The sequence below is a fragment of the Anopheles ziemanni genome, chromosome X (genome assembly GCF_943734765.1).
Source record: "Anopheles ziemanni chromosome X, idAnoZiCoDA_A2_x.2, whole genome shotgun sequence".
NCBI lineage: Eukaryota > Metazoa > Arthropoda > Insecta > Diptera > Culicidae > Anopheles > Anopheles ziemanni.
Window position 1 is genome coordinate 14,764,456 of NC_080707.1, and position 20,947 is coordinate 14,785,402.

Here is a 20,947-nt window from a genome sequence, read left to right on the forward strand (position 1 = left end):
AACGGTGCGACGTAACAATGGCTCGCGGCGAAGAGGAAGCGAAACTTGATCGGACCTCCCGTGGACCTTCCGGATTTGGGAATTAGCTGCCAACGTCTTCCCATTCCATTCTACCCAGTTTCCTTCCCTTCCTCCAAACGGTGGACCAAAGAACGTGCAGTTCTGACCATTTATCCACTAGGCCATTGGTTGGGCAATGGGCCTGACCAGGATACAGCTCAACCTCCCGGCTTCTGTGTGATATTCTGAACGTTCGGGATCAACGTTGGCGTAAAATGCGGAAAGAATCACGTCGAGCGCACTTGGCCGCCGGAGCCGCCGTGCCGCATTTGTCGTCACACCGATTATGGCGAAGGATCAAACCTGAAATTTAGTTTCGGATCAGCGCCGAGAGGCGCAAAACCCCGAACAACAGCTGCTGGCAGCACGGTCCACGGCCATCAATCCGGCCGTCTCGAGCTCCGGGATGATTCACCAACTTCCCTGGGAAATCGGAATAAAACCTCGTCCTCCACCTCACGCACCCTACATCGCATACGTTCACAATATTCGCAAAGGACCAAGCCAAGCTGTTGCCCACAGCCACCGCACACTCCCCCGCGTGTTTTGCGTTTCCGCCAACGATTAGTTTCCTCTCCCCGACAACGAGTCGAGTGTAATTCGTCATGCATGATTACGGTCAAATTACGGCAGAAGAGCGAGTGCGAGGGAACTCCGGCGGAGAAACTAATCCCTGCCGAGAGCCTGTGCAGCCCCATGCGGAAAATCCGGGACCCGACCGACCCGGGCATCCTGGCTAGCCCTAGCCCAACTTGCCCCGCCAACTGTTGCTGAAATGAAATGGAATGGAAAACTGCTTCCGAGGGCTGCGCAAAAGTCTGCCCCGGCCGGCCTCGGTCGGAAACTTTGATGTATTGCTTAATTTAATTTATTTCCTCACGCACGCGAACGCCTGCAATTGCTCAGTTCTGTGCCGGGAAAACGCAACCGAACGATATCCGAAAGAACCGCACGTGAACGGTGCTGTTAGTTTGCTTAGTTTTCCTTCACCGCAAAAGAGGAAGTGGACTGCAATACTTCGAAATACTAAGCTATGATTAGTGAGAATTTTGAACGATCGTTTACAATATGGAGAATTAAAATAACAGTTCACCTGTGCGAAAGCTCTGTAACAGTTGAATTACCCGTAATTAACGGAAATAAGAAAAAGAAAATGTAAAATAAAAACTAAAAATGCTTACACGTTCAATCATAACACTATCACATACATTTTTTAACTGTCTTAGGGAACAAATTTATTATCAAACGTCCAAGAATCTATTAAAGACGTGAAATAATATGTATTTTAACCATTTTGCAAATAGAAAACAATATAAAAAAAACTCAGAATAAAAATTAAAAATTATTATCGATTTCAGGTACGAGTAAACTCGTAAAATAATAAAACAAAAAAATTCCTTTTACAAAAGGTTAACGGAGCGGAAAAAGACACTGCTAAATATTTGTTATAACTCACAATTGGAAATAAGGTGAGAACAGCTTCTTTATGACTAATTTAAAGGTAAATAAGTACTTTTTTTACGATTCTGAATAGATTTTTGTACTTATCAATTGTATGAGTTACAGGCTATATGAGTTTATGGATGTGACTATAAGTCTTTTTTGAAACCCCGATTGACTTTCAGTTAAAACCGATTGGTTTTCCAGGGGTCTCCACTTTTTTGCATGTTTTTAAAACTAATAAAAAAGGTTAGTACACCTGAGACAATTTTTGCTAACACATCGATGCAATTCGACTATCGACTTAATCAAGGATACCAGAAACAGTGCATGTATACTTTTGTAACACTTATCCTTTCCCTTTCAAGCTCACTATACAGGAAGTTTGTTCTTGTTTGATTCTTTTTGTTAAATTTGAAATACATACAATATTTACATTTATTTACAACTCCTTCTTATTGTTCATTTTACACTAGTGTCTTTTAAGTAGCAATGATGTAGTTTTATTTTTATCTTGGTTGATATCATAATGATGTTGGTTGTTTTCTTTAGCTTTACTAGTTTCCTGATTATAAACGATGAAATGTAGCTTCTTTCACATGCACGATTTGTTTCAAAAATGTTGATTTGGTTGGTTCAGAATTAAATCTTCCTGCAAACAATCGGTCACGAAGAGTTGGTTATGTTTAGCATGCAATTGCACGTGTTAGCGAAATGAAAACGCAATTTTCACAGCACCTGTGCACGCACAAAGTTCTTTTGGAGCAAGTTGTGTGAAGCCTTGTAAAAAGGTACATTAAATTTCTACACGGAAATAAGCTAATTGATGGGTTGCATCCTGCGCCCGACCCTTCGCTAAGGAGCGCCAGCGAGCGCTTTTCCGGACTCGATTTCAATCTAATTTGCAGCCGCTTGCGGGAAAAAGTTACTTCTTTAAAGTATGTAACTCAGTTACGGCGAAGCCCGCGCGCGCGACCGAAACTATCAACCAACGGTCTGCCGGAGAGGCTCGGAGGTTTTTCGCGGCCAATTATTATTTCATTACCGAGCCCTCCCTCCTTCCAAGCCCCCGACGCTCGCTCTTCCACTTCCGTGGTTCGGACAACCAGACTGGAAGTAATGCGAGCGTGGTGCCTCGGTGAAGCTGCCTATACTACCACCAGTGCAAGCTTCCAGGAGGCAAATAGAATTAGTAACTTCGCGGTTGCTCGCCGTAAAAGGTTTTTCGCCAAGGCGGCATCATCACATCAAGCCCATTCTGTCCTGGCACGCGCTGGAAGCGAAACGCAACGAAAGGTCCAGAGCCCACGGCGCCGGGAACATCTTGTACGGTGCGTAAAGTTTCAGTCCCTGTCCCTGCCCCTTCCGCTCACCCCCTCGGACGCCCCCTTTATCGTCATCATCATCGCAGGTCGCGTATTAATCTGGTTGACGACCCCGGGAGCGCATGATCCTCCTTCGTTCCTTTAAGTTACCTTTCCTTATTGTATCCTCCCCCTCGTTTTTCCACCCCGTTGCTCGCACCAACATCACCGGCCGGAAAACCGTCACCAGAGTTCGCCCCAGTGGCGTGGCAAATTCGTTTAATCCTAATTTAATTAAAAAACATCAATCTTCGTCGGGGTTCTCGGGTTCGAATCCCGGCCGCGAAGGAGCGGACCCGGGATTCGCGGGGTGCGGGGCGGGAAAACGACCCGATACCCGGGTGGTGCTATGGATACCCCCACTCGAAACGACGGTTATCACGCCCGACGCCCCTTTCCCTGTCCGGAGTTCGGCAAATCTGCTTCCCCTGTTTCCTGTAATGTGCGGTATGGAAAGTGGGAGGTAGTGATGGGTAAAAGAACTCGTTTTAGAGATTGGAATCAAGCAGATCAACGATCTTCACATTTGACTCTTTTAGTTACTCTTTTGTGTTTAAAAAAACATCAAATGGATTCTAATCTCAAAAGAGTGAATAATCAATTAAAAGAGCGACCCGCCAACGAGATTCGAATCCCTAGGAGGGATCGAATGTGTCTCCCTGGTACGAGAGGGGAATCTCATTCATGAATCTCTGTATGAAAGATGCATGTATCCCGAAGATTCTTCACAAAGCCAAAAAAGGCACAAACATAGGAAGTGTAGAGCTCTCTTTTTTTGTCATACGACTCAGACCCGTGAAGATTCATTATCGATTCGTCAAAGATTCATTAAGATTCATGAACATTTCGAAAGATTCATCAATGATTTCAACAATTCATCAATGGTGAAGCATTGTTGAATCAATCTGAATGAACCTTAATGAAATGATTCATATGAATGAATCTCACCTAAAGATTCATACCTCAAATCTAATCTATACATAATCTAAACATGAGATTCAAATGTCACGAGTAAGTAACAGAGATTCTAATTGCCAAAACGATTTAAATATCATACCAAGGAATCTAATCCCGATTAGGGAGTCAAACTTAACAAAGATTCAGATTCAATCAACGCTGATTCCAATCACAATCAGGATACATTCGAAAGAACATACAGTTGTGTATTTTTCATTCGTCAACACATTATTAGCAAACATGTTCTCTAGCTTATTTACTTTTTTTGATTCAAAGCTATGATTAGGATCTGTGTGGTGGCTACGAATTATTTTATTTACTCTTCTACTCTTGGGATTTGACATCCTGCTTGATGGATCCAAATCTCTGCCGAGCCTGAGTAAATCTTTTACTCACTCTTGGGATTCATATCTCTACATGGGTTTTGAATCCTTTCTTGTCAAGTCTCGGTGGCAACTAGAAACTCTTTTAGTTACTCATTTAAGTTTTTCGGGATTCAAATCCCTGTAATGGAACTGAATACAAAAATAGTTGAATACAAACTGTTCGGAGCAATTCAAAACTAGTCATTCAATTCCATAGTGAAATTCTACTCACTCACTCATTCTTATTCAGTACGCACATCACTAGTGCGGAGGGCTATGGAACTTGGAGTGGAAAATACAGCATCCCGTTTCACACCTCTTTCGCTTGGTGGTGGATGGGTGTGTGTGTGTGTGTATGTGTGGTGCATTCCAGCCGATTTGGGAAACGGTTCGGAAAACCTGGCGGCGCAAACATTAGGCACACGTGCTTCAGGCGTCGAACGCGCCACACGCGATTGATGGGAAACCGCGCGCGCGAACCCCGGTGACGATTTATGCCTGCCAACATGCACATTTACCACCACCACAACCTCCTCCCCCTCCCTTCCTCGAATGGTACGGGTTTTCGCACCTTGTTGCATACCTTTCTCGACCACCTGTCGACGTGCAATTTTTCAACCGGTGCGCGCCAAACGACATTAGCGGGCGCTTAAAAATTAATTGTTCCGATTACGCGCCTAACGACGCACCATGGTGGCGCGTGGTTACAACCGACCAGACCAGCCACCAACCTCCATCCCCCCCTCCCTCTCCCGTCATCCACTAATCCAATTGCAAACACGCCACGTGATAAGCGGTCGCACACTCGCATCGTGCTGCCGAGGCAGCCGAGAGGCCGAAAAGCGAAAGGAAGCCCGCGAACCGGCCGTCACATTTCATACTCGGTAGCCATTTGTCCGGGAAATTGAGGCACGCACCTCTTCAAACATGTACGGTACGGAACCGAAAGTGTTTGCACAGTTTAGAAATATTTCAAACATACTAGCGATATGTTACAACGAGATGTTGCGGTTGATTTCATTAGACTACCCTGCCTTTGATAATATTTAACACGTTGACTGCCATGTCACCCAAAAGTGGGTGACAGCAGAAATCAGTTCTAAAAAGTTTTTCACCCATAAATAAATGAAAATGCAACATAAAAATTACAGTAATATTTAATATCAATTCTTTGAGAAGCTAAGTTTTCGCTTAGCATTCAAAGTTTTTGTTTTAATAAATGTTATAAACAAATTTTATTAAAAAGAATTGTACCAAAAAAGTGTGCTAAAAACGCTTGGCAGTCAACGTGTTAATCCTGCTGAAGTGCATGTCCAAAAGAACAAAGTATTGATAAAAAAAACTTTAGTTAAAATATGCCCCCAATCAAATTAATGATTTTTCACATATATAGTTGATTTTAAATCAGAGGTTAGTTAGTGTGGAAGAATATAATGAATTATCAAGTCTTCAAACACTACACATTACCTATAAAACTTTGCATTAAAATAAATAGTACATAACGCATAAAAGTAAGTAAAAAGACAATCATTTTGTTTTTATATGTATGCATCCAAAACAAAATTATGAAAATCATAATAAATCAAAATAGAAATGTTACATGATAATATTAATAAAATAACAACCAATCATGTGTTGAAACGCCAACAGTGCTCAATCAGAGCTCTAAATAATTTAGTTTGATAATAAAGTGTTCGTAGCTAAGGTTAGCTAGTGTGTACAATTCTTTTCTGTTATTTTTTAAAACTCGATGTTTATGAAAAGTTGAAACCAATCAATGTAAGCAAAAGTGTAAAAAAAAACTAACGTTAAGAAAATACTAAGAAATTATCAGAATCACAGAAAAAAACAATTCGAGATCTATATAAAACAAAAGCAAAGTGACTATGTAGTAAACCCAGTTAAAGACCAATAAAACAAAAAAAGGAGTTACGATCAGATATTCAAGAAAATTTTAATCTCTGCGCTTCACAAGTAAAACTTGGCATTGAAATAAATAGTAAGCAATAATAAAATTACTTTAAACTCATCTAATCAATACTCACCAATATACAAATAAATAAAAGAAGAAGGTACAGGCAAAACTCATGGCAAAGTTAAAAAATAAAAAATTAATAACGAATATGAAGCTTGGAAAAGTTCTCATGCTTCCAAACGAAATCAATTCAACACTATTGCTAGCACATTGCAGTTTACTGTGAGAACAGGTGGTCAATAAGTGATAACGTCAATAAAAATGCAATTTTGCAACTGAATTTCGTTAATAAAGAGTTAAAATAAAAAAAATTCGGTATTTTCTGTAGCTCGGTGTACGAAAGCGACCTTTTGAAGATTTGTTTCTATTTTTGTGTTACTTTGAAGCTTTTGCATATTTTTTATATGATGAAAAACTTTTGCCAACATTATTTTTGGTATTGTACATGTGCGGCTTCCTTCATTCTGTTCCAATCGTTGTAGATTGGAATATTTTCTACAGAATCTGTATTTAAATCACAATCAAAAATGTATTCTCAATATTTGGAAAGAAAACATAATGTAAAGAAATAAATATAATAACTTAAACTTCGCAAAAACTAAAAATAACAACATGCTGTTTCAAATACCAACGCGAAAAGGTCAAATTAAACCTCGTTGGCTTGGTTAGTGTTAGTACCACAAAGGCTCTTCCCCGACTTAAGGCAGCATGGCATGCCGTTGCTAATCTTTCCACCGAATGCACCGGCTCGGAAATATCCCAAATTTCCCATTTTGAAAAAGAAGACCAACAAACAAAAAAGAGCTGGAAGGAAAACATCCCACGAAAAAAACCTATTCTCCTGGGCAAGTAATTCGTTTACGACCGGTTGGCTGAACATTCTGAATTTGTAATGTCCACTGTGTGGGCCCCATTGTGTTCGAACGGTGGTGCACCACCACCACTGCCTTCAGCAAACTGCAACAAATCGGCAATAGAATAAATCTCGCCCGATGGCTCGATAAAGGTCCGACATGGGTTGCCTTTTTCCAGTTCGCTTCTCTTTCGCTCGCTCCCGGTACCGTTTTTTCCACAACCGTTGCCCACTTATGGCACGTATAATTTGTCAAGCGTCGATCAATGTCTGATTTACGATCGCATTATGCGTCCCTCCTTCCGACGACAAACACACATTCCCTTCGACGCCGCGGTCTGCAGCAGCAGCAGAAGGATCGAAACACGAAGGTAGTTCTCGTATCCGAGGATCGGAGGAAAAAAAAGGTTGTTTTCATGTGTTTTGTCCAATGCGATCGGGAGCAAGAAAAATAAATCTCTCCCTCACACACACACATACAGCAGCAGCAGCGGGGAGAGAAAAACAAAATACGAACACCGCGCAATTTCAGCAAACATTCGTTGCATTCTGCCCATTCCGTCCTTGCATCCGTTAGCTTCCACTATGGGAGGAATGGGGAAAAAAAGCTGCAACGAAACAGAAAGTATTCGGCAAGGGTCAAACGACTGTGAGGGAAGGGAAGGAAAGGGGGGGTGGGGGAAGCAAATGCTATGCCATGTTATTCCGAGACGACTGCCGGTTCTGTAGCGTCGGTTCAAAAAGCCGGCCAGGAAGGACCGTTTTCCATGACGATTTTTGCGATGTCCGTCTCATTTGCACACAATCGCGGCTTTTCCACAATGACTCGGTGGTGAGGTCCCGCAGACGGGCGCGATTTTTCATAACATACACCCATATATATATTGTATGCGCATTCCAAAGCGATTCTGAAGTCTTCCCAGGTCCAAGAATCACATCGGGATATGAGAGCTTGGAGAAGCCAAGGTTCACGGGGTTCTCACCGAAAGGCTATCTATAGCTGCTTGCCCTTGATGAGGTTATTCCGGGGTTACAAACCCCCGCCCTTATGCGTGCCTGTGTGTTTGAAAAGCCGACGGGAATGTTGCTGGATGACCAGGAAGGTATCGAAAAGGAAGACTTTTCGCCGATTTCCCTCAGAACTTCACGGAAGCTCGATATCAACATTTTTGGCGATTTACCTAGGACCTCCTGTTGGTGGACCTTCTGCGGTAACGAAACGGATTGAGGAGGGAGTGAGGTGGGGTGGTAGCGTGCAATTAACGCCCGACTGACGTGTCCTCCGGTGTCGTGCACGAAATGATTTATCGCTCACGATATCGCACACACCGTATACGCCGCACCGGGCGCTAATTAATGGCGAACACCCGATGGCCCGATGCACCTATCCTTACGACGCGACGCAACGGGGGGGACCTAATGCATAGGTGTGTTGTGGTGAAGCTGTCCATTTTTTTATTCAGCTTTAATATACAAAGTTTTATTATTTCAACTGCGGCTCGTGCCTCGCGTGGATGCAAATTCTCGTCAATCAGTCGCGAGTACTCAGCCGAAGTACTCTTGGGCTTGGCGTGGTTGGATACTATGTCGCAAAAAGCGACAGAAGGAGCGGTAGGGGATTGGGCGGGGAAAAAAAATGAAGCACGAACGAAACCACCCTTTTTTCTCACCGCCAAGAAGTGTCCCATAAATCTTAGGACCCTTTGAGCTCGAAACTGCGCAGTTACATACGTGCACTGCACGTAATCAGCAGTCAACCCTCTCTCTTCGGACACCTCTGGCATCTAACCGCGCCTCGGTCCATGTGGGTAGGAGGGATGAGAAGACCTGACACCATCCAGAGTTCGAGCTCCCAGTATGGCGGCTTTTATCGCATCGAAGCTAATCGAGTAGGTTAACTCTCAATCAATCTCAACAAGGGAAAACATAACCCTTCCAGCCTTTTCTACGTGATGGAACGGTGTACGGTGGAACCAGCGACACCTGAGCGATCTAAAATTCATGCTAAAAGGTACTTAATTACTTGATTAGACGTTTTAGGAACGGTTAGGTTAGGTTAGAAATAGTTCTGGATTGGAAGGTGCATTCATTTCCAGACGTTACTCTACCCCAGATGTACACGGACGAAATGGTCACGGAACATCATTTAATCGCTACGTTCGATAAGCTGATCCAGCGCCTGCGGTATCTGCTGAAGCTACTCGGATTGGACTCGTACGACCCGAGCTATCGCCCGAACATCCGAACGGTGATCGTGCTGTGCCTGGCCGCGCTGTACATGATGATCTCGATGTACGATTTGGTGCATTTCAGCGATGATTTGTTCAACTTCGTCTACGTGCTGATAACGTTCTTCTTCGCCACTATTGGCATCGGGCGAACAACTATATATTTGAGTAGCGGCGAGGCACTGCAATTCCTGCTGGCAGAAACCTACCGGACGTACCGTGAGGTACGAGAGGATGAGCGCGAACAGCGAATCCTGTGCTGGTACACGAACATCTACCGATGGGCCGTCGATACCTACGCCCGTACGTTCCTGGTTACGTCAATTATAATGGGACTGGGACCCTTGATTAACTTTCTAGTCACCGGTGAGCAAGTGCTCCCGTTCGGAGTGGTACTCCCGTTCGTCGACAGCAACTCCGGCCTCGGCTACGTGTTGAACTACCTTTACCAGTTGAGCTGCATCTTGTGGACCGGACCAGGGCTGATGTCATCCTACTGTCTTACCTTGGCGTTGGTGGCCAACATCTGCATCCAGTACGATATACTTGCAGTGAAGCTGGCTGATCTGGATGAGGACATTCTGTCGCACGCCGATGATCTAGTGGCACGGAAACTCCGCGACATCATTCGGGACCAGCAACGGGTCGAGAGGTAAGAGGGCGAGGGGTGTGAACGGTGAGACAAAATTCATCACATCCATCGTTGTCGATAGATTCGTCGGCATGATAGAGGCTACGTACCGGATGGTGTCGGGAGTTGAGGTCCTCTCGCTCGGACTCCAGGTCATCATCACGCTATTCGTCATGCAGATCGTAAGCTATATTGTGTCGAACCCTCAGGACACAAAACCTCTTTCACCAGCGACCTCTTCCTTTGCCTCTCTTTCTACCTTACAGTCGTTTTGGATGCCGGGTTTGTTCATGATACCGCTCTTTTCGGGACAGCTGTTTATCTTCTGCGCGCTTGGTGCCGCAATCCAGCACAAGAGTGAAAGCTTTGCGGCCGGTGTGTACCGTCTCAGCTGGCACGAGCTGCCCCGGCGGGAGAAGCAAACCTTCCGCATCATGCTGCAGCGCTCGCAGAACTCCCAGAAGCTCACCTGCTCGCAAATCAGCGATATCAATCTGAACCTGTTCGTAACGGTGCGCGCCTGAAACTGAAAGTCCTCGACTCATCCTTAAAGATCGATTTCTTTTGGTTTTTTTCTTTGTACTCCAGATGTCCCAGAAGTTCTACTCAATCTTCACGATGCTACGCAGTTTCTAAAAACAGCTCTAGATTGGGCTCGCCATTTAGATAATTAGGCATGCAATAAACTACCCATAGCCTAATTGTTTGTCTCTGGAACCTTTTGGAACGAAAAACTCATGCACAATTCAAACAAGGCATTGATGAGGGATGAATTATAATTGATCGTTTTGTAGCTAATTGGTCGGATGCATATTCTGAACTCCTTTGATATAAGGAAGGGTTAAAATGGAGTATTTTTGATAAGCTGAACCACATTTTACCCAGATACTTTGTGTCACGTCATATTCTGATAGAATCCCCAAATTTGATTTTCTTCGTGCGTCCAGTTTGAATATGCTAAAAAATGTGCATTGCACGTAATAAGCGGCCAATGTTAATAGGAGGGGGAGAAGACCTAACACCATCCAGTTCGCGCTCCCAGTATGGCGGATTTTATCAAACCGAAGCTAATTGAGTAGGTTAACTCGCAGTCCATTCCAAAATGCGACGACAGGGGCGTTACGATCGATACTCCAAGCTTCCGTCTGAGAACCGTTCCAGCCCTGACTTTGTGATGAAACGGTGTACGGTGGAACCAGCGACACCTGAGTGATCTAAAATGCATGCAAGAAGGTGCTTAATTACTCGATTAGACGTTTCGGGAACGGTTAGGTTAGGTTAGGAACAGTTCTGGATTGGCAGGGGAATTCATTTCCTGACGTTACTCTACCCCAGACGTACACGGACGAAATGGTCACGGAACATCATTTAATCGCTACGTTCGACAAGCTGATCCAGCGCCAGCGGTATCTGCTGAAGCTACTCGGATTGGACTCGTACGACCCGAACTATCGCCCGAACATCCGAACGGCGGTCGTGCTGTGCCTGGCTGCGCTGTACGTGGTGATCTCGATGTACGATTTGGTGCATTTCAGCGATGATTTGTTCAACTTCGTCTACGTGCTGATCACGTTCTTCTTCGCCACCATTGGCATCGGGCGATTAACTGTTTATTTGAGCTGTGGTGACGCACTTCAATTCCTGCTGGCAGAAACTTATCGGACGTACCGGATGGTGAGGGAGGATGAGCGCGAACAGCGAATCCTTTGCTGGTACACGAACATCTACCGATGGGCCGCCGGTATCTACGCCCGCATATTCCTCGCTTCATGTATTATGATGGGACTTGGACCCTTGGTCCGCTTCCTAGTCACCGGTGAGCAAGTACTCCCGTTCGGAGTGGTACTCCCGTTCGTCGACAGCAACTCCGGCCTCGGGTACGTACTGAACTACCTGTACCAGTTGAGCTGCATCGTGTGGACCGGACCCGGGCTGGTGGCATCCCACTGCCTTGCCTTGGCGTTGGTGGTCAACATCTGCATTCAGTATGACATACTTGCGGTGAAGCTAGCTGATCTTGATGAGGTCATTCTGTCGCACGCCGATGATCTAGTGGCACGGAAACTCCGCGACATCATTCGGGACCAGCAACGGGTCGAGAGGTAAGAGGGCGAGGGGTGTGAACGGAGAGATAAAATTCATCACACGCATCGTTGTCGATAGATTCGTCGGCGTGATAGAGGCCACTTTCCGGCAGTTGTCGGGAGTTGAGGTCCTCTCGCTCGGACTCCAGGTCATCATCACGCTATTCGTCATGCAGATCGTAAGCTATATTGTGTTGAACCCTCAGGATGCAAAACCTCTTTCACCAGCCACTTATTCCCCCCTCTTCATTTACCGGTAGTCTTTTTGGATACCGGGATTGGTCATGATACCGCTCTTCTCGGGACAGCTGTTTATCTTCTGCGCACTGGGTGCCGCAATTCAGCACAAGAGTGAAAGCTTTGCGGCCGGTGTGTACCGTCTCAGCTGGCACGAGCTGCCCCGGCTGGAGAAGCAAACCTTCCGCATCATGCTGCAGCGCTCGCAGAACTCCCAGAAGCTCACCTGCTCGCAAATCAGCGATATCAATCTGAACCTGTTCGTTCGTTCGAACCAAAAAAACTTTTGGTTTTTTCTTTGTACTCCAGATGTCCCAGAAGTTCTACTCAATCTTCATGATGCTACGCAGTATTTAAAAACAGCTCGAGATTGGGCTCTGCATTTAGATAATTAGGCGTCGAATAAACTATCCACAGCCTAAGTGTTTGTCTCCAAAACCTCTTTGAACGAAAACCTTACGAATAGTTCAAACGAGGTATAGATCAATTATAATTGATCGTTTTGTAGCTAATTGGTTTGTTAAATATTCTGAGCTCTTCTGATGTGGGGAACGATTAGAATGGAGTGTTTTTGATGAACTGGGCCAATTGTTACTCAGATACTTTGTGATACATTATATTCTGATCGGATCCCCAAATTTGATTCGCTTCGGTCGTCCAGGACTGTGCGCTGCATAAACGTCACGTCTTCCTACACGATCAATTTATCTCGTTCCATTGTTGCTGTAAATCAAGTACCAGGACTTCCGGTCGATCTCGTCAGGTCAGCCCGTGTAAATATATCGTGAGTTTCTAGAACAAGCTCCCAAAATCAGCCAATCGCAGGAGTGAAATTAATTCAGCCAAGTTGGGAGGGCGATGTAGCGTTAGCGGCGGGTCGATTTAATAATTTATAACTCAATCGATCGAAACGCCCTGTAGCCTGAAACGCCAACGTACGCCACTTGATCCTGAACCTGAAGCGAATACGTAGCCTCCGGATGATCGGTTGGAGTCTCGGTCGAGTGCTGCAGAATTGACGACAGGGCTTTTCGACCTGGCGACCTGGATTTGCGATTGATCTGAAGGGCCTCGGGGGGCCTCTTGGATCATGAGCGCGCGTGTGTGTGTGAGTGTGTTGAAGAGGGTCAACACATACTACGGCCAAGAGCAGTGGTTATAACCGGCAAAGGAGCGTACAGGCATACAAATTACGCTACATTAGTCGGTTACGGCACCAGTCCACCGACCAACCGGTGCTTAGTTACCGGATGTTGACGCACACCAGCTTCCTTCCCCCCCCACCAATCCGCACAGCTTTCCGGCCGCAGAGGTCAGTCCGAAGGGGTCCCTTTCCAAGGCGTGTTTACTTGTTTGCGAAGCGCTCGAAAGTGCCCGAACGCATCAACCGTGAGCGTGTTCGATGGGAATCGTGTTAATACATTAATTTGTCTAATTAATTTCGTATCGCTTAGGCATATAGAGGCATACAACACGTCGAGGGATAAGAGCAATAGCGTACCGACGGGGGAAGGGCAGGCGGAACAACCGTGGCTTGAATGGGCGCTCGAATATCTTCACGTTCGCTTCCTCCCGCTGTCCCGTTCTTCGAGAGGAAGTTCTCCAGCCCTTATCCATGTAGCACCCCTCCCTCACACCCTCCGTGACCCTGGAAGAAGAATGTGGAGGAAGAACCAGAACGAAAGCGGTACCGGTACGAGCGCAAGGCATGGAAGGAACAAGAACACACAGACTCCGGACTTTAAAAAAAGTGCTAGGTAACGTCGCGGGGCATGTGGAACGAAATCCCTTCCAGCCCTCCCTTTCCCAGCTCCTGGAGTGACGAGTTGGAACGTGGGTGTCAAAGAAAGAATGACTCTCCAGGGTCGTGTCCGCCTCCCGAAAAGAGAAAAATAAACCCTCGGAGCCCTAAACGACGTCGCCAAGGGTTCAACAAGTTTTGGGAGTAAACGTACCGAAGGTAAACACACACACACACACATATATATATATGCGCGGGCGCGTTGAAACCGAGCTGTTATTGTTTGTCTCCGGTTTTTCTCAGCGAAAAAAACAACGCTGAACAGCGGGTTCTTTTTACCTACTCTTCTGGCTAAGAACTATCGCCTAAGACCTCAGAGGGATGCACTTCACCGCGAGATCTAGAGACACCCCCATCTTCTGGGGTCTTGTGCGTGTGTGTTTGGAGTGGAGTGTGAAGCAACATTTACCATCGCTTTAGTGCCTCCCCCCTTCTCCCGCACCTCCACCAAGGTGTCCGGCGGTATTGACGCTGCATTCTCTCGGTGGCTTTCGAGCACGTTTGAAGGAAGTTCCCCATCCTCAGCTCTCGCCATCGGTAGCCGTTCCATTTATTGATCGACTCGGGGCGACGATCGGACCTCATCCGACGCGAGGTGCGGGTGGACGCGGAAGCCCCATAAAGAGATGTGTTTTATGCCAACCGTATGTGACAAAACCCGCAACGCAAGCGTTTAGGCTTAGGGCGTCCAATTAGGTCGGGGAAACTTCAATTGATGCACGCATGCACGTACTCGGTTCGGTGTACGTAACCAAACAACATTCTGTGGTGACATCGTGGTGGATTTTGAAGGTACACAGAATACTATCATCTCTTCTAACCTTTCGCGTCGAAAACTACTATCTAACGTGCTGCCGGAAGATCAGAACTAGGTGACTGCGGTGGTGTCCATTTCAGGCAGGCGCGCTTAAAGGTCACCGAGCGGTGAAGCGGTGCCAAGACAGCCTCTGAACGATCCCAGCGAGCCTAGGATAGCCACAGCCTGCATCATGGACCGATCTCGCTCGTTCACCTCTTAATTTATGCTTCGAAGAGACGTACCAGTTGGAGTCCCTGCTTTGCCTTCCTCTTCAGCTTTGTCTACTACACTTTTTCTCTCTACAGCAAGGAATCTCTCCGTTCGCCCCTTCACCGTTCGCGCGATTGTGATTGGAGAGCATCAACTTTCATAAAATATGGACAAAATCAAAGTAGCCACCCGAAGCCATTAACTAAGACACACGACGCCGCATTCTCGCGTCGCTTCGGTCCGACCAGCATCTGAAGATCTTTGGCACCCGCACCTTCTGCCCCTTCCTACACTTTAACATACGGGAAAGCGCACGTCTCTCGATCGGGCGATCGAGGCGGGCTGATAGAGAAATCAAAAGTTGTCCAAAGATAACACCGAAGTGCTAAAATTTGGAACAACGCGTCATTTAAGATCGAACACACTTGTGCCCCTGCCCTCCTGTACCTCCCTCGACGACCCGGCTTTCGGAGGAAGTTTGAGCTTTCACGTCTCACTGATTGATTTGGACGTGCTTCGTACACGAGAATGGTGATGGTGGTGGTATCATGTCTCGCTCGGTCGGTTTGAGCGAGTTCTGTTTTTTTAACCTTCCTCCCCCCCCCCCCCTCCCTCTCTTCTCCTACCACCCTCCTGTGGGTCTTCGTCGGGGTGGAAAACAGCCTCAACCCGCAGCGTCGCAGGATTCGCTACGAACCGGTCTCACTCACAGGCCAGACTGCAGGCCAGGTGTCACTGTCACAACCGCTCGTCATCTCTCGGGGGCCCTCTGGCGTGAATTCCTAAGCCAAACGCTCGCCGTTCGCTCGGACCTCCCAGCGGTGGGACGGTTTTCGGTTCAGCCGGCGCTGATCGGATCAATTCGATCCGAGCACGATTAAGTTGACATAATCATGCCCACGGTTCACCGGTCGTACTTTGTGGGAGGCAGGGGGAGGGGGAGAGGGGGATGAAGTTTTTCCTCAGATCGATTTCCATGTGCAAACGCGTCTCGTCTACCGAAACTAAGGCGAGTCAACTCAGGCAAATTCAAATTGCTTGACACATTCTGGCAAAAATCATGAAATCCAAACTCGAACCAGTCTTTCGATTCTTTTGATAGAAAAGGAGGGCGCAGATAAAAAGCGAAAATAGACTCGCAATATACCCAGAGAATGCAAAATTGCAAGTTGGGTTGAGAATCATAAACTTAAATTAAGCTAGAAAAAACTGATAGCAACTTTCATGAATTGTTACATTTCGATTACCAACGTTGGAATAGACGAAAAGTCTCAGCAAACACCATACAAAACAATAAAAGTGAATCAAGTATGTCTGAAAACCATAAAAAAAGATGAAACAACAGCAAAACAATTAATTTTCACTAAAATAATAAAACGAACTGCCTAAACTAAAAGCTGCAGAGCAAATGAATAATTAAATAACTCGGGAAGCAAAACTTTAACAAGTGTTGGACTAATGAAATACTTTACGTTGCCATGGAAGTGACTTGTACATGCAAGTGACAAACAAGCACTTGTATTTACAAGTCATTTCCATGGTAACGTGAACTATTTCATTAGCTGATGGTATAACATAGTTCAGAAAGTATTTCGCTTTAGACAAAAACTGAAAGGCTTTTAGAAACCACAATAACTTTTGAAAACCGTTATTGGACTTCTTCAAGATTCAAACAATTTTTAATATTATTTTAAGTAATGGCACATTAACAGAATAAAAATAAACAATAATAAATGTCTCTAATTGCCTTTCACTTAAACACAACCCACCATAAATATGATTGATGACTTTATCCTTGTATCAAAAGAATATGAAAACTTAAAATTAGGAATAACATATCGGTCTATATTTGATAAAAGTTACTACAATCGTAGTAACAAGTTGAAAAGATTTAGTCAAAGCCGCATCGCAAAGCAGGTGTTGGAAGGAGTAAAAATTCGCTTCTACGTCTAGTGAATATGTGTTGAAGCGTTCACTAAATAAAATAACATACAATATAATTAACTGTCAATACACGATAGTTTACGATAAGTTTACCTATAGTTTTAAGAAACTTTGTATAGCCCGCGTGGCAAACATTGTAAATAAAATAACATAAAATGAAATGAAATGAAATGAAATGAAATAAGAGAAGACATATTTATCTTATATTTAACTAAAACATCAGTGTAAAACTAAAACTTCATCAAGCCATTAAATAGGAGCTCGAATCTGATGGGAGCCTCCGGCAACGAGGTGTAAGCATGAGGAAGTGGATAAAGGTCGACTGTGGCAAACATTTTCATAAAACTCCGATAACTCATTTCAACGCGTCGCGGGTAAAAAACAAAGTACATTAGTTTGAACACTTTAAAAAACAGCCACCCCCCTGCGTTATGGTGGAATGTAGATGAGATGAGGCCGACCGGTATATACACACTTGCTAGCGCCCCCCCCTTCCTCTTCCTCAAAAATCCGTCCAACGTGCGCCTTCTTGGTGCACTCATTTGCGCAGCATTCTTCCAATCGCAAACCGACGGACAACATTTGCATTGTTAATCATCGCCGGGCGCTTTGACGAGGGCTGCAAAAGGCTTGCCAAACGCTAATCAACGAGCTCATTGTCTCAGGTGTCACCTGAAGGAGGCTGGATGACAGATGGGGAGGGGGAGGAAGAAGGAAGTGTGGAGGATGCCATGATTTTTTAATGCATACAAGGAAGGCCGGTATTAATCGATATCCTAGCAAAAACAAATACGAAGGATACAACAAATACGAACCACCGAATGGCGGATGGTTTCGAAGATTCAGAAAGAAACCTCTGCACATCTCCTCCCCCTCCTCCTCTTCTCCTTTTCCGGCACCTTTGAGGAAGTCAAACCAGCCTTCGCCCGCCAAAACGGACGACTATCAGTTCGGCTCGCAAAACCCATCAAAGCGATACGATAAAGTGGCCAACCAGGGCTGAAAGGGTGTTGCGCGGGTGCCAGGTGACAAAATGGTCGCTTTGGCGGCTGACAAGAGAAGAGGGGAGGGTAAAAAAAACCCGCCCCCGGGGCCATTAGTCAGCGGCGCGCTTAAGGTGCGGGTGTATTAGATCATATCGTGGCACCGGGGTGATTAATATTTCTGTCATGGCAACAAGAGGGTGGGTGGCAACCAGAGGGAGTGGGCGGAGTGCGGAGGGACAGGTAGCAGGCCAGGGTTCCGAAGGAAAGGTGATTAGAATCAGAAAACAGATAGATTCGCATAATTTAACAAATGTCTTCGACGTGTTAACACACTCCCCCTACCCCCGCGACCTCACCATCCACTAACCACCACCCACACACCCACACCTGCACCTTCCACAAGTCCGTAGTCAACTCACCCTATGCATCAGGGGAGGTGTTTTTACAACGTAAACAGATAAACTGAACTGGGAACGAGTTTACTAGCTTTTATCCTACTCAAGATTAACAAACTGTAGTACATGATTTCTACATCATACATGCTTTCAAAGTGATATAGGTTGACAGGTGGATAAGGATCAGAACCCACTAGCAAAGGTGGAAATTACAAATACCGAACAAAATGCTTATTAATGCCATTCTCGACAAAAAAACGTTCCGAATTGATAACAAATCAAAAAGGGCCATCGAAGAGAAATTTACAAGCTTCACGTTTGAAATTGATTTAAACAAAACTGATTTAAACTTCATATGATGGGAAATAAGTTTTTAATAAAAGAAGAGAAAGTATTTATCGTAGCGGAAAGGATATACAGGATTAGGCAAAAAGTGAGAAATGTGAAACAAAACCAGTTGCAAAGCGAAATAATCAATAAATAAACAATAAAATGCAATGATCAGCTTACTTACTTGACGACATCATAGTATTGTATTATCATTCTATCGTTTTTTAAATGTTTGTTTGTTATTGAAATATTTATTAGAAGTTTCTTTTATGATCTTAATATACACATACAACATTGAATGTGGGATTATTGGAAAGTAGGGCAAATGAGCCAACATAAACAGCTGTAGAATCTAAAAATATCAATCTTTGCTCTGAATAGTCTATTACTAGTTCTTTAGAAATGCATATAGCCAGCACTTACCTAACCTAAAAACAATATAGCCAAAACTATCAAAAAAATATCATATTGAAGTAGAATAACTGCTTTTAAAAAAAACTGCTCACCAAGCACAAGGCAATAATTATCAGTAGCATTCTTTCAACTTAATCTAAAACACATTATCGATAGGCAGAAAGATTATGAAATTGATAAGGTAATGTGAGGTAATATACCCCCTCAAAAGTTATCCGAACCTTACAAACCTCTGTTGATTTTAATGATTTAACTAATAAGAGCTACTTATCGAGACATGACAAGTTCAACACAAGCAGGTTAAGTGAAAAAATCTAGTTAAATGTGCTTCCTACTGTATTTCTGGTCAATATACTATCGATAATATATAGAGGCACTTGACGAACGTCTGCATGATTGCAATATTTTATTTTATCTGTTGTTATAAACTTTTGTGAAGAAATTGTAGCTTTGTCCTTTTTTCTCTGTTGAATCTTAGTTCAGAGACGTGAAATTAACATATGGTGTTTAAGGCACTTTATTGAACATATTCTATTTTTTTGTAATGGTAATTGTCTACATTTCTTTTAACTTTTCTTTACTAACCAAAACGCATGAGCCTGAATAGTGTTGCAAGAAATTCGCGCCACGCTGTTTTAACGTCGCTTGTCTTCGAGAATTAGCTGTTGACGAAACGGTTTTCGACAGCGGCGCGACCCTTATTAGCCGGAACCGTGTGTCTGGTCAGGATTGGTTTGTTAGATGAATCTCGCTTCCTGTTTCTAGATTGGCTGCAGTTTATCTGTTTGTTCGGTTGCGTTGTTCTCCTCCATCCAACGCGAAAGGCTGCTGTTGTTCTCGTGTTTTTGAACCCACTCCGCTCCGCTTCTCGGAGGGAGATCTCGCGCACCGATCGAAATCGATCGAAATCAGTCAAAAAGAAGCACAACGAGGGGAGGAGACACAGAAGAAGGGCACAAAAAGCTGGCTGACTTGCTGAAGCGCAAAAAAAGGGAAGCACTGGCACGTCGTCCGGATCGCGAGGCTGCGACGACGATCGTCGCGTGAGACGGCGAGCCCAGGAGAGTACCGGAATATATCGTAAAAACAAACAGAACGATAAAAGACCGAAGCAGACGAAGCCGCGAACGCGGAATTCGAACGTCGAAGTCGGAATCGATATGAATGAGGAACACATAAAAAGGACTCGACGTTGGAGGGGCCAAGGGTACCTCTTTTATGCAATGGAATTATGCATGGGAAGGCGGTCGGTAGGGTCGGGAAGGACAAGGGTGCAACCCGGAACGCTGCTGCACGGAATCTGCAGAAAAGGTTGACTTAATGTAGCAATACAATTGAAAATTACAATCGCATGTCGGACCTCAAACCGGGGACGTGCCAGACTGGCTTAGGGGGGGGAGGAGAGATACCGTCCTCAAGGGGTGGGTAGGAGGTGAGAAAAAATATGAAAAATATGTTGCATGATTGTCGTCGGCGCTGTTGTCGTGCGTTTGCATTCGGGATTTCTTATACTCTGTTTGGAAGTTCGCTTGAAGCGGGGAGGGGGATGCAATAGCCGGGCGGCGGACTGACCAGGAACGGATCGTCTCGGGCTTCATCTTGTGCCCTCCCCCCCTCCCCTCGGCATATCTTTAATCATCCCCTCTGCCCGACCGCCCAAACAACAAAAGGCATGGCGAAGTTTCCCGAAAGATGAAAGCTCTTTAAGATTTAGCAGAACGATCTTTCCTTCAATCCCCCAAAGGGAAAATTGTTTGCAACCGAATGGGAGTTTCGAGCCCCGGCTGGCATGCATGTGTGTGTGTGTGTGTGTGCCGGGCAAATAGAAGGATAGGATAGGTGGGGTGCGAGCGACCGGGTGCATATTTCATGAG

The 20,947-nt window shown here is 45.0% G+C and overlaps 2 protein-coding genes across 2 annotated transcripts; both read left to right on the forward strand.

Moving 5' to 3' along the window:
* Positions 1-9,142: 9,142 nt before the first annotated feature.
* On the forward strand, positions 9,143-10,509 carry LOC131291135 (putative odorant receptor 83c). Its single transcript, XM_058320326.1, has 4 exons — positions 9,143-9,894; positions 9,956-10,055; positions 10,140-10,385; positions 10,462-10,509. The coding sequence occupies exons 1-4, from the start codon at positions 9,143-9,145 to the stop codon at positions 10,507-10,509; spliced, it is 1,146 nt and encodes a 381-aa protein (XP_058176309.1).
* A 714-nt stretch (positions 10,510-11,223) lies between these two features.
* Positions 11,224-12,551, forward strand: LOC131291136 (putative odorant receptor 83c). Its single transcript, XM_058320327.1, has 4 exons — positions 11,224-11,975; positions 12,037-12,136; positions 12,218-12,457; positions 12,504-12,551. Exons 1-4 carry the CDS (start codon positions 11,224-11,226, stop codon positions 12,549-12,551), a joined length of 1,140 nt encoding a protein of 379 aa, XP_058176310.1.
* Positions 12,552-20,947: the final 8,396 nt, after the last annotated feature.